This window comes from Manacus vitellinus, unplaced genomic scaffold, assembly GCF_001715985.3.
Source record: "Manacus vitellinus isolate BGI_N305 unplaced genomic scaffold, ASM171598v3 scaffold_1_pilon, whole genome shotgun sequence".
Lineage (NCBI taxonomy): Eukaryota > Metazoa > Chordata > Aves > Passeriformes > Pipridae > Manacus > Manacus vitellinus.
This window is the reverse complement of record NW_021939396.1, coordinates 6,283,364-6,296,748: the sequence shown is the minus strand read 5'-3', so window position 1 is coordinate 6,296,748 and position 13,385 is coordinate 6,283,364. Positions and strand designations below refer to the sequence as shown.

Sequence of the window (13,385 nt, the reverse complement as noted above, 5' to 3'; positions counted from 1 at the left end):
CATGAATGAAAAATGAGGACACAAAATAATAGGCTGTGCAGATTTTCTTTTTTTAACCTTACTTCTGTTATAACACAGAGTTCAAAACAACCCACTTGGATCAAAAAATTTACACTATACTTTTAGAGGGAATCAGATACCAAATGAATTCTTCCGAAGTATTTAAATGCATGAGTTTTGTATTTCAGGGCTACAGAGTATTTCTGGACTCCAGAGTATTTCTGGACCTCAGACACAGCATACACAGAATTCAGCAGAAAATGGACCAGTGCAGGCTAATGGGAACCTGTAAGGCACAGTACATAATGTCCTGCTAGTCCACACATCCTGTAATTTAGGGAGGTCTCCTGTGCTCCCTGGCTGAGGCAGCACAAAGGCTTAATAGGCACAGCTCTTGAGATTCTATTGCTATGCTTACTGGTGATATACCTCCTGACTACAGTATAGCTCAGAGGCCTTTTCTCATCTCAATTTGCTGCATCAGACATGTCCGCTGACGTCCGACAACGCCCTCCAACCACACTGCTGTGGAGTGGTCTGCAAATAGAGAGGTTTAGTAACTAAAGAGCTGAAGTGGGAGTTAGTCTGAAATTAAAGTGAAGGAAATTGTTTAAAACACGGGTCTAGCACTATCTAGTGGCAGTAGAAAGATAAGAAACTACTGCTTTACCTATTATGTTGCACTTGTGGCAAAGGTAAGAAAAGTTACATCCTTTTAACAGGATTCTTCCTTCCCCAAACTTTGAGCATGGTCAGTATTTTCTTTTTTAATATCAAATTATGTCAGGTGACAAGTAACACTCTAGATGAGTTAATTAAAGTGTGTTGGCCAATGCAGTCACCTCTCCTTTCTCTACAGTAGCAGTGGGTCTTTCTATCCAACATAACACAGTTACTGAGGAGGAAATCAGGGACACACCAACGTGGCTCTGCCGAGTTCACATCAGTCAGATTTAAATCAGTCCCTGTACCAGCACTTTGGCACTGGATTCCCAAGATCTGAGAAAGGATTGTTTACTCGGGCACGGCACACTGACTTTCCACATTCCTGTTATGTTGTGCTTGCACTGATAAGTCAGGGCACCAGAATGCAAGGAACAAACAGAGTTTGGATAGGCTGCAGTGGCTGGCTGGATCCAGCCAGGCTTGACAGCTCCAGCTCAGTACTGGCCACACTACATCCCAGCTGGTTCTAGCAGGAGCCCTGATGGAGACTTATCTGACCCTGGAGGTACAGCCCAGCCCCACAGGACCTGAGCACACAGAGTCAGCTCTGCATTCACATCAGTCACCTACAGACAAATATTGGGCACTAAATGCATTCCTGTCAGTTCATGTAAAGCCAACGGGAATTTTATGTCTCCTGGGTTGTTACAGGATGTCTATATGCCTGATTCCAAACTTCCCAATGCCTAATCTGAATTCACCTAGGTCTTCTTTTGGAAATGAGCTCTTTGTCAGGTGAAGTCAGATTTCTTAGCACAATTACCTGACATACTCCACAAAACACGCGCTCAAACAGTAACATTTTTCACTTTAAATTCTAACATCTGCAAACCCAACAGAATTTTTACTCTAAACCAGTTAAATTAGACATAGATTCTTCTCTTTCTTAGGAATATAATTACATTACACTGCTCACTCCAAACCTTCATCCATTTATTGAAATAGACTGAGAAATTTCTCTTGATTTTTTCCTTACCAGGGTGATTTGTCTTGATGTGAGATTTTATAAGTCGATCTTCAGAAAATGACTTCTCACACACAGGACAGGAATAACTCTTTTTATCCTTAAGTGAGAAAGAAAGAGATTGCATGATCAGTCCACCAGTATAATCACTTTAGTCGTTATTCAGTAATACATGGTTCTCAACAAAGTTATAATTGAAGGTTCAGTTTTTAAGGAAAAAATGAAGCTATTTATAGTGAAATAAGTGAAGGAGAAATATTAAAGTACTCTAAGCATCATTAATCCTCATGAATGAAGGGCTCCAAGTTACAGCAGACGAGAATATGCACAATAAATGTAAGCACTATCCTCTGACTGACTCTACAGAATCAAAAGTTGAAAGATCAAGTCACATAACAGAAGAAAACGTATTTGATATGAGTAGTAATATTCAGGGTTTTTTCTTTATTTTTTTTTCCACTCTTCTGAAACCTAAGGATCAGATCTTACTATTCTGAAGACATGCACTACTATATGGATTTACAAAATAGCCTGACATGGAGCAGCAAAGTTAGGAATGACAGATGCCCTTACTTATTCAGTGTCTACATTTCTAACTACTTAATAAATATTCAGCATTTGATGTATTACCAATACAGTCTTTTTCTACTATTTTGATTTAAAAACTTACAGACTACTCTGGATTTTCTCAGTGTCACTGATGTTATAACAGATTTAACACCATCAATCAAGTTTAACTGGAGAATTTTGACTGAATTTCTTCCTATATGCAATTTTAGTCTAATTGCAATTTTCCTGTTTCTACAAATGCATCTAAGTCTACATAAAAATTTAGGACTTTTCTCCATTAACTGCTAAATTATCCAATTTAAAATAAACCTTGCCACTTATTAAATAAATTGAAGAGGTTGATTTTTCCAGAAGCACCATCTGAGACAACAGCCTGGATGCTTAATCAAATGAATGGATCATCCAGTCACCTCTGCACTGAGGGGATTAATATATGAGTGGATCATCAAAACCACAGATGGAGGGAAGCCTACTTAGTCCTGACAGCCAGGTAGATAATCAGGTAACACATTACCTGGTGGGAGAGGTGCACCTACCAAACTACCAGAGGTCTCTGGTAAGCTGAAGCTACAGAACAGATATTTCACTACTTATTTGAGGAGAACAGAAGTACTTCTTGAAGAGCATGGAAGGAAGATCACTGATCAAAAAGACAGACCCCTGTGTTATGAGAGAAAAATTTGGAGGTAACAGGAGAATAAGGGTCCTGGACTCTACCAGTTTCTGACCTTAGACCAAAGAGTATCTCTGAACAGTGAGGAAAAATGTACAAGGAGGTCATTATTTCTAGATGCTGCCGTTACACAGCTATAAATGGACACGTCTCTTAAAAGCAAAATTGATGGGTTTCCATGGCACTGGAATATACACAGGCATTTGCACTCAGTACATTATGTACATCGGAAAAAGAAATCCCTATGTTGAAGTACCTACGAGTCAAACCCAGAAGTAGCTCTAGAACTCATGGGCTAAAATAGCAATAAATACTTCCACGACAGTAGGATATGGGATATGAAGCTCTCACTGCCGTTAATATGGCAATGGGAGTCACAAGGAGAATCCCGTCTGAGCTGTTAGATCATTTGCTCCTCAGAGAAACTCTGCACCAGGGACAGGGGATAGCAGCTACTAAAGGATTAGCACCCCGAGGACAGTATCCTGCCTGCTATGATGGAGTTGGGGCTCTCATCATTTGGAGCCCTGAGAAACCCAGGTTAAAAAAAAGAGGAATATCAGAGAACACTATCTCTTTTTTTGGAAGAAGAGATTCAAGGAGCCTACAATGCTGTCTAAACCTTGAAGAAGGGCTGTTAATTTGCAGAATTAGGGTCTCTCAAATGATATAACCAAAATCTGCTACCAATGATTTCAGATTTCTAACTGAACACATCACTCCAATGAAGATTGGTAGACTAATCCTAATAAAACTCCACAGCAACATTTGCACCTTTTCAAAGATGGGGTTGCATAATCATATTCATAATTTGGCACACATAAGAAAAACATAAGCACAGTATCATTTAGGGGGCTCTTTAGGGGGCAGCTGAAATTTTTTGACAGATCTCAGTCTGTTCCTCAAACGTGCTATATAAGTAGTTGCAAAATATATAATAAATAAGGACAAAAACTAATATATTTTTAATGTACAGTTGGGTGTTGCTGGTCTTTGATACTGTATTAAGTGTGATCAGAACACTGAGACAAATATATCTTGCTGTTTCATAAAGTTAAATAAGAAAAAAAAATTCAACAGTCCACACACACACACACCCATCCACCCCCTATTTTAACTAAAATACTGTAATTGTGACAACTTTACATTCTTGCTAATACTCTCAGGGAAGGCAAGGATATAAGTCTATGCCTTAAGGAAAACTCAAAATAATCAGTAAATGCAACAAAAGCTATAGAGCAACACGAAAGGACAGGCACCGAGAACACATCTTTCCACATGATGATTCTAACAAAATTTTTCAACAATGAAAAAGTCCAAATTACTTCTTTCAAGCAGTTAGAAAGTTATCTACACCAAGTTCTGCAGAAATGACCTTCAAAAGGGGTATCTTTTGCATGGGAACAGAGGGTGTCTCATGTGCACCAAGACCTTCAAAGTGTATCTGTCAAGCTCCAGCCTCTCACAGAGAGCACCCAGCTGGAGCCAAACCTTTCACTGCTGTTTATCCAGGCCAGTGCCACTGACTGTTGGAGCTTATGCTATTAGTTTTGAATGTTTAAGTGCACTTCTGTCGCTGCCCTGAGAGCTCATGTCAGTGCTGGTCCTTCACTGTAATCCCATCACTCCCAAAACAGCCTTTAAGAAACCCTCTGTTGCAAACAAAGTATTTCAGAGCACCCAGGCCACAACACAGAGCCTCAAAGGTCACCCCCACCACAGCTGTAGCTCTTCAGAGTGCCCTGGTCATAGGTGATGACAGAAGCACTTTGGAGGACTGAGGCTGAGGTTCTAGTAATACCTTAATCACATTCCTAACAGGCAGGTTTTCCTTCAGTAAGAATAAAAGTTATCTATCCTATGCCTCATTGCCTTTTAAATGCCTTTGAAGGTTTTTTTGAAGGGCACAAGCAGAAACAAAGTATGGAAAGAGCTGGATCTTTGTTAGAGACCAGCTGCATAGTCCAATCACCTATTTCAATTTCAAATTAAAAGTCACTTATACACTTTCTGAGATTTGCTTACTACCCTATTAACCAATCTGAGAAAATATAAGAAATTTAAAATAATTCCTAAATAAAGGCAGGTTTTTGACAGAAAGTACTGTTTGCATTCCACAAATCAGGTATTTAATTAGGTCCATAAATACACTTAAACCTAGCGAAAAAATATTAGTCTAATGATATCACAAATCTTGTTTATGCTGCTTTTTTATAAAATAAGGCCACTTATATAGGAATCACAATGTGTTTCTCTTTATATAAATGAATTAAAATTGTGCTAAGAAATCAACTCTATTGCATTACTGATTTATAACGCTCTGAAGAGAATTTTAGGCATGTATTTCAAGATAATTCAAAGGACAGGTGTACTAGTACACAGTCATAAAAAGAAAAATTAAAAGCCTCTGTATATGTAGGGAGCTGGGGGTGTTCAGCCTGGAAAAAAGGAGGCTCAGGGGAGACCTTATCACTCACTAGGACTCCCTGAAAGGAGGTTGTAGCCAGGTGGGGGTGGGGCTCCTCTCTCAAGTTAACTAGCAACAGGACCAGAGGAAATGGCCTTCAGTTGTGCCAGGGGAGGTTTAGACTGGATATGAGGAAAATCTTCTTCAGTTAAAGGGTGGTCAAGCACTGGAACAGGCTGTGCAGGAATGTGGTTCAGTCACAGTCCTGGAAGTGTTCAAAAATCTTGTGGATGTGGCCCTTGGGGACATAGTTTAGTGGTGAACAGGGTGGTATGGGTTAACAGTTGGACTTGATGATCTTAGAGGTTTTTACCAACATAAAGGACCCTTTGATAAAACCAACAGACCCCTATGAAGTTTATTTAATTAATCAAATAGTACTAAATATGTCCTACACTGCAAAACACCAGAAAACACAGCAGTTTTTCTATTGCACTCATCAGTAAAAAGACATTCTGATGACACAAATATCTTCTCTTATGAACATATATAGAATAATATAATCATAAATTACATGATCTAAATGGCAATTCTGCCACTAATTTCAAAAGAGAGTGTGTGGAGTCCTAACTGTTTTGTTATCAATTTCATTAATACTGTAAAATTAAGATCATGCCCCTAATTAGCAGCCCAAATTAGATAATTATGTTATAGAAATCAACAACCCATTCCCTTCCTTTCAGCAGCAGCAGTGATTTCATGAGCAGGAGATAATACAAAGTTTTACTAAATATTGGTACTCCCAAAGCATTTCCAGGAAAAGTTCCCACAACTCAATTAACACAACATTTGACTGTATAATTTGTAGAGGAATAGAGAGACAAAGCCCGCACCCACATCTACTCAGATAAACAGAAATTTAATTTCTAACACCTGTGGGATCAGAATTAGGTCCCTGAGTATATCCAGATATCTTCACCACAGCTGTCATGATGTTCAAATCAAAACCTTCACAAAAGATTCCTGAATTAAGCTGATGTCCTATTAAAATGCAACTTAGCTAAAAGGATCTGATGTACCCAGGAGGTGGCTATGTACACATGTGAACGAAGATACAGAAAAATGTGCAAATGGTTAGACAGACTTTTATGAAGTCTGACAAGCAGCAAAAGTCACAGCTCACAAAATGACAAGCACCTGCATACAGTACTTGAGCATATTTTCATGAAATATCCACTATTAAAAACAAATGCCTCACTGACATTCAGTATGGAAGTGAGTACAAGGGCAAAAGATATTTTCCAACTGAGAGCCAGGTCATTAGATCATACATGTCTTTGTTATTTCCTTGCCTTTCCAGTACCTTGCATTCTTGACTACACAGTGGCACTGCTCCAGAGGCAAGGATAACACAGCCAGACCAGTGACAGTCTGAAAATTAATGCTCCTCAGGAAGGGGAAATAAGCAATCAGAGCTTAAGTGTCTCACTTCCTACACACACGAAAGGTCAGCAGCATAATGGAATTTATAAGCATCCTTCCAAAGACAAGAGTCATTGGCATCCCGAAACGTGCACAAAAGGAAATGTAGGCATCAAAGAACAAGTGCTGGTTCTGGGTTTGAACTAGAGTTTTATAGAGGTGCTTATCTTGCAGTATCAATTACATATAGAGATTTAAAATATTTTCAGAGACAAACCTCTCTGATGTTTATCTGCTCAGCATAGTTAGTATTGTAAAACCCACTGGGGGGTGTAAACCAACTCTGGTACCTCCGTCAGCGTTGTTTAGTTCCACACCCAGCCCCTAATGGTCCCAATGAGCTCATCCATAACTGTAAATTATTCCAAGTAATTTTCAACAGCCCAGCCCTCTCCTAGGTGCCATGATATTGAAGTGATTGGCACATGTTATGGTTTGAACTTCTCAAGAACTCAATAAATGCCAATAAATATTAAAAACAACTACACAAGCCTTAGGGGTAAAAGGTGAGTAGTGAAAATAAGGGAATATATGCAAAGTTTTGGTTTTGAATCAAAGCAATCCTCAATTCCCAGGCTTCAGAAGTAAAAATCTTCCCTTTAACAACAGTGTGTATCAAGTACAGAGGCAAGAGGCAGAACATACACACTCGTCTGTCAGGGAATAAACAATCCCAAATTCAGTGCAAGACTTAGATGATGCACAGAGAGTAAGATAGGTGGCTATACAGTGAGTGACAAGGATGAAGGGATAGCTGCTTTTCCATACCCATCATTTATCCTCTTCACCAAATAATGCAGGGATTCAGCTAAAATGCAGCCAGCAACAAGGCAACGAAGGGTACACATCCATACAAGGAACTGAACTGAGATTTTGGTCCCTTCGGTCTCCAGGGAAGTTTTAACTTTAATATTTATTAAGAAGTGATTTTGCAAACTAAAATTAAGATTAAAGTAGAGTTCCACATTTAACCCTGCACAGCTTGTTAATGTACTATAATTTGGAGTAAGTAGTTCTGTTCAGTGAGATATACATGAAGTAAATATACCAAGCAGTGGGCACAAAGGCCAATACTGAGAAGGGCCAAATTTAGTTATTAAGTTTTAATATATGAATTTTTCAATCCATTTAAATAAATATATTTGACAGTAAGCATCAGTAAGCATGCTTCTGAAAGATCTTGCTGCCACACTGGTTTTAATTATGAAATGCATTATCTCAGTTCTATTTAGTATCATGAAAATGATCCTCCTGGTGGGAGCTGTTGGACATTCATCACACTTGAAAAACAGGAACTTACATAAGGAGAGCTAACTGTAGGCTCTTTTGTCTTCAGGAACCACTTACACAGATTTGTGCCATCAGATGGGCATCATAAACATAAGACATTCAAAAACAGCCAAAAAGAATGTCTATCACGTGAATTTTCTGCACCTTTCATAACAAATTCAGATTCTGTTTAAAATAGCTACAGAAACGGAGGACACAAGGGGGGAAAAGCATGTTCCTTTTTGCATCAACTGTTCTGTTTTCTTTTTTAAAGCTCTCCTGAAGTAACTGCTTAAGAAGAGCAGAAGACTAAGTGTTCTGTTCCAAATACCTTTAAAGTAACTTCAGTTGTTGAAAATATTGGCCAAGAGCCTACCTGTTGACTGTAGAGGAAGACCTGAAACCACTTAACACAGTATGTAAACACCTTTTTTAAGTAGCTACTCACAAATTGTCCACATCTGGGGAAAAACTAGCATGAATCCTTAATTCAAGCATCACATTCTTGTAAAAAAGAAGTGTAAGAGCAATATTTATCACACTGGTTAGAGTTGTGAGGCTGCTTTCTCACAGAATAATACCACACAATCACAGAATATTCTGAGTTGGAAGGCACCCATAAGGATCATCAAGTCCAGTTCTTAAGTGACCAGCCTGTAAGAACTTGTCATATGTTGTGCATTCTATCATGGATGCATAAGATTTATCTACAAGAAAATGCCAACAAAAACTGTAATGTTGTGTAAAGAATGAAGAAAGGCCCATCTGTGTGAATATTTCCTTGTCCTTAAAGGACAGAAGAGTGAGTGCTGCAATTAAACAACTGCCATTTTCTCTTCTGCTGGAATAAGAAATAAATTCAAGAGAAGGGTAAATTGTCTTTTGGAAGTATTTTACTGCATCAATAATTCAAGCCTCAAATTGCAAGGATGCAGTTCATGACACCTTTCTGACATTATCAGTCAAGAAAATTTAATTACAAACAGTACCACTGTCAAACATTTTTCTAAATCCTAAACAGTGCTTTATTCAATAGCAGTACCCTCATATATAACCACATGAGGTAATATGGGCCATCTCTGCACTCCTGATGGCCTTCAGGAAAGACTCGAGTCAAAAGTGGACTAAATTCTTTATGCTGAGAGAGTAGGCACTTGCCAAATACCCTTTTCTAGAGGCCAATTTGGAACAGGAAGGAATTTGCCAGTGTTCATACACTGTGTGAGTGTGTGCACTTTACAACTTCTCTGGGTACTCACAAGCCTAGAATGTCCCAGATCAACTAGACCTTGCAAGCACATAGGATCCTGTCATGTGGTAGGAAAAGAAGTCTGTGGTGTGCAGACCTGTTCTGACAAAAGCTTAACCCATTTGGGACACTCATGCAAAACAATAAAACAGCAAGGACAAGCTTGGCAATACTGATGTAAGAAAATAATTGTTTTCTTTAATCTTCCAAGAAAAGCATGTATATAATTTCACTTCTAAAAAAGCATCTTAACTAATGGTCAAGAATAAAAATCTTATTCCTTAGTTTTAAAATATTTCTTATTCTGAATACTGTAATATTTTTTGAAACATACTTTTGAAACCAAGGCAAGCAGGGTTCATGTAGAAAACATTTTTCCTCAAAAGATCATTCATGTAATAATGTTGGATCAAAGCAAGATCACTAAGCAGTGTCTCACACAATGAGGGCTTGCAGTCAAGCAGGCAGTCCCTTGGACAGTCTCAAAGAAAACACGTAACAGGGAATGTAGAGGAAGTAGACCAGACTCGTTTTTAGTACATGGCATTCAGAGCTAGAAGGATTTCTAAACAAGACAGGAGCCTTTAAAATGTGATTTCTTTGTCTTTGTAAATACAACAGAAAGTGGTAGATGTTCAGCTGCAAATAGGTGTAGTTATTAGGGAAAAAAAATTCTTTTCAACTTCTTCTGTCTATAGTAAGTAAGAGAGGAACATATTTTCATTGTACCACAGTCATCTATTTATGAAGGAAGGGAATTCAGCTCCACGGAAGGAAGTAATGTAACAATAGTACCAGACCTTATTTTATTCTCTCAAAACCCAAAGAATCTGACAATACTGGGAAAACCAAAGGGAGAAAATGGATACAGACATACTCAAAATGACTATGAGAAGGACCACACATCTACTTACTGTAACTCCTGTATTCCCAGAAGTATGCAGAGAGCACACAGATAAGAACCCTTAGCTATGTCTTCAAATATTACCACACAATTCCAAACACTATGATGATGACGCTGAATTTGGACAAACAAACCATTTGGTTTGTTACTTACCAGATCTGTGTGAACTTTAAGGTGTGCCTGGAGCTTGTATTTATCTGGGGTAGAGTAGTCACAATGTTCTGTGGGACATTTCAGCAGAATATTACTGTGTTTCTGGATGACGTGACGCTTAAGGCAGTTTTTGGTGATGGAGGAGTAATTGCACTGGGAGCAGTAATACAAATGTTCTCGAGTATGTGTACGAACATGCATGTCATAATGCACTTGGTACCAAAACAATTTGCCTGAAAATAAAATTAGACATGAAGAAAGTAATTTCTACACAACTGTTAGTGAAAATTACAATAAATACACAATTTTCTTTCAGGGCCAAACACACTGTTTGAATCCTGTCCCTTTTGTCTTTAACAAAAACTTGTCTAAAGACCCTTCGCTACTGAAAATATATTTACAAAACCCATTTTTGTCTAAAAACATTGTGTTATATGTCCTGAAACAGCCTAACAAGGGCAACTTTAACACATATCAATGATCTTTTCCCTAAAGAAAAAGTTCTTTACACCTGTTCTCCTATACAGAGAATCTGAACGCAACTGTACACTAAAAAAGACTGTCAAAATATTTTTTGTTACTTCCTTTCATGTTACTCCTTCCTAAAAGCCTTTCTGACGTAATGGCACCAAAAAATGCAGAGCAATTCATCTGAGGTACAGTGTTATAGTGTTTCAAAAACTTGTTTTTTTCAGACTCCTTTCCCTTTTCAAGAATGAAGACTACAACATAAATCCCAAATTGTTTCCTTTCCAGTTATGTAAACACAAACATTTTCAGTTAGAATAAATCTGAATGATGTATTATTCCCACTTCCACAAATTAAAAAAAAACCACATTTACAATCAGAATGGTCTTGATCTGATACCATAATTGAAAATTTTCATCTCACAGAACCTGGTCCAAAACAAGTCACAAAAATATGCCAGTATATATGTGCCTATTCTACAGAATGTATATTACCACAGATCCTCCTATACTATAAGAAAAAGACTCTGAATCTTACACTAAGCTGATAATGAAGCTTAAGCATTAAAACATGGACTGAGTAATGCTGATCCCATGCCTAAATCTGCTGTGCTTGGACCCAGTGAAAGTTATGACCTGGGTAGAGGCATTTGGACAGAAATAATCTAATTCTATCAAATTTGACATGAACAGAAAATTGAGCCTCACAAATCATTGCTTTGCTATATTCCACTAGTGGTTTTTTTGAGGAGATTTGACTCATTTCACACTATTTATACAGAAAAAAGTAAATCTCACTGGACCCCAGAACCATACTGAACTACAAAATTAATATTGCTGAAAAGATACACAAATATATCACACACTGTAAACCAGAGGAGAAGGAAAAAGATGGCTCACTACATAACATTTAAAAAAACCCCAAACAAACATAATTTCACTGCTCCTTACCGCAGTATTCACATTCTAAGTCTCCATAAACCTTCCTTATCCTCTCACACAACTCTGTGTTCATTTGTCTCTTCTGCAAGCTATCCAAGATCTGCATGAAGGCAACGGATCCAGTCCCACCATTGGATGTAGCTGTGTTGGAAGCGGCTGCCTGTGGGCTGGTGGCTGCTCCACCTTCCGGTGCTGGCAAAGGGTCTGTGGATTCTGCTGAGTTCTGAATTGGGGGATTGCTTTTTTCTGATTCACTAAAAGGAACAGACTGGGTTCTCTCTTCAGAGACTGGAAGGTTCTCAGCCACTGCATTGTTCTGACTCGAATTTAAACCTTTGTCTTCAGACAGTAAAAGATGAATTTCTTCACCCTGCTCATTTACAGAACTGCAGTGATTAACTTCCTCTTCATTTGGAGGAGAAACCTTTAACTCCTCAGGACCAGCAGTACCATTTTTCAGCAGAAAGCAATCTGATGCTACACAGGGTTGAATGTTTGGGACTGCTATCTCTGTTGTCTGACATAGTGTCTCTGCTACATTCTTCATCAGAGGGTTTTCAAATTCTAAGGAAAGGACTGTATCAACTTTCACATCCCCATTATGTTGGCCATTATGGCTGACATCTGCAGCTGCCGATTCACCTTCACCAGCAGGTGGCTGTGGTGTGTTAACAGCATCACTACCTGTGACAGTCAATTCACCTGCAGCTTGTGTTTGCTGTTCACCAAGGGCTTCTGGCTGGATGTCCCCTCCTGGCTCGAGCAGGCAGAAGCTTTGGTTGATAGAGCTGTTAAAAACAGAATCCTCCTGCAGATCCACGTGAACATCTTTGATGTGAGCGCGGAGTCTCACAGAACTGACAAACTTCTTCAGGCACACAGAGCACACGTACACAAAGGGGTGCTTCCGAACGTGAAGCTCAAGAGCTTGGTATTTAGTGGCTCCGTGACCACAGAGCTCACAAGCAAAGGGCCTTTCATCCCCATGAACAAGCATGTGACGGTCTCGATCAAGCTCATTTTTGAATTTGCGCTCACAAATGTGGCAATCATACAGAAGTTGCCTTTTGCCCTCTCGTGTCATCAAGCGAAGCTCATCAAAAACATCTTTCACCTTTTTGTCTTGAAGGTCATGAGTTTCCTTGATGTGCTTGATCAAATTTTTGACATCCGAGTATTTCTTCTTGCAGAAACGACAATGCTGCTTAATTTTCTTATGAACCCTTTCGATGTGGACTTTGAGGTGGCCTTTGCTGAGGCAAGTGAACGTACAATAATCGCAGCTGAACTTCTCTCCAGTGTGTTTCCGCATGTGAACATTCAGGTTGGCTTTGATTGCACTGGCATAACTACAGGAAGGACACTTGTAAGGCTTCTCATTTGTATGAATCCTCAAATGTGCTTGGAGGGAGTGTTTAAATTTGAACACCTTGTTACAGTATTCACATGTAAAAATCTTCAGTTGAGTTGGGCCCAACCTAAAAAGAAAAAAACAAGCCAGTTATATTTACAATATTGAAATTTGATGACATAATGAGTCAAAATTCCGCAAATATTCATAATGGACAGAAATGTTTA

The 13,385-nt window shown here is 38.7% G+C and overlaps 1 protein-coding gene across 3 annotated transcripts in view; it reads right to left on the bottom strand.

The window, feature by feature from the left end:
• The window catches only part of ZFAT (zinc finger and AT-hook domain containing), a 113,080-nt gene that overhangs the window by 30,986 nt on the left and 68,709 nt on the right, over positions 1-13,385 (bottom strand). For all 3 annotated transcript variants that reach the window (XM_008924688.3, XM_018076489.2, XM_029959465.1), the window contains 3 exons: positions 11,817-13,285; positions 10,398-10,630; positions 1,703-1,790 (listed from right to left, as the gene is read on the bottom strand). In XM_008924688.3, the coding sequence (XP_008922936.1) occupies positions 1,703-1,790; positions 10,398-10,630; positions 11,817-13,285 (1,790 nt within the window). The remainder of the gene's footprint in view (positions 1-1,702; positions 1,791-10,397; positions 10,631-11,816; positions 13,286-13,385) is intronic.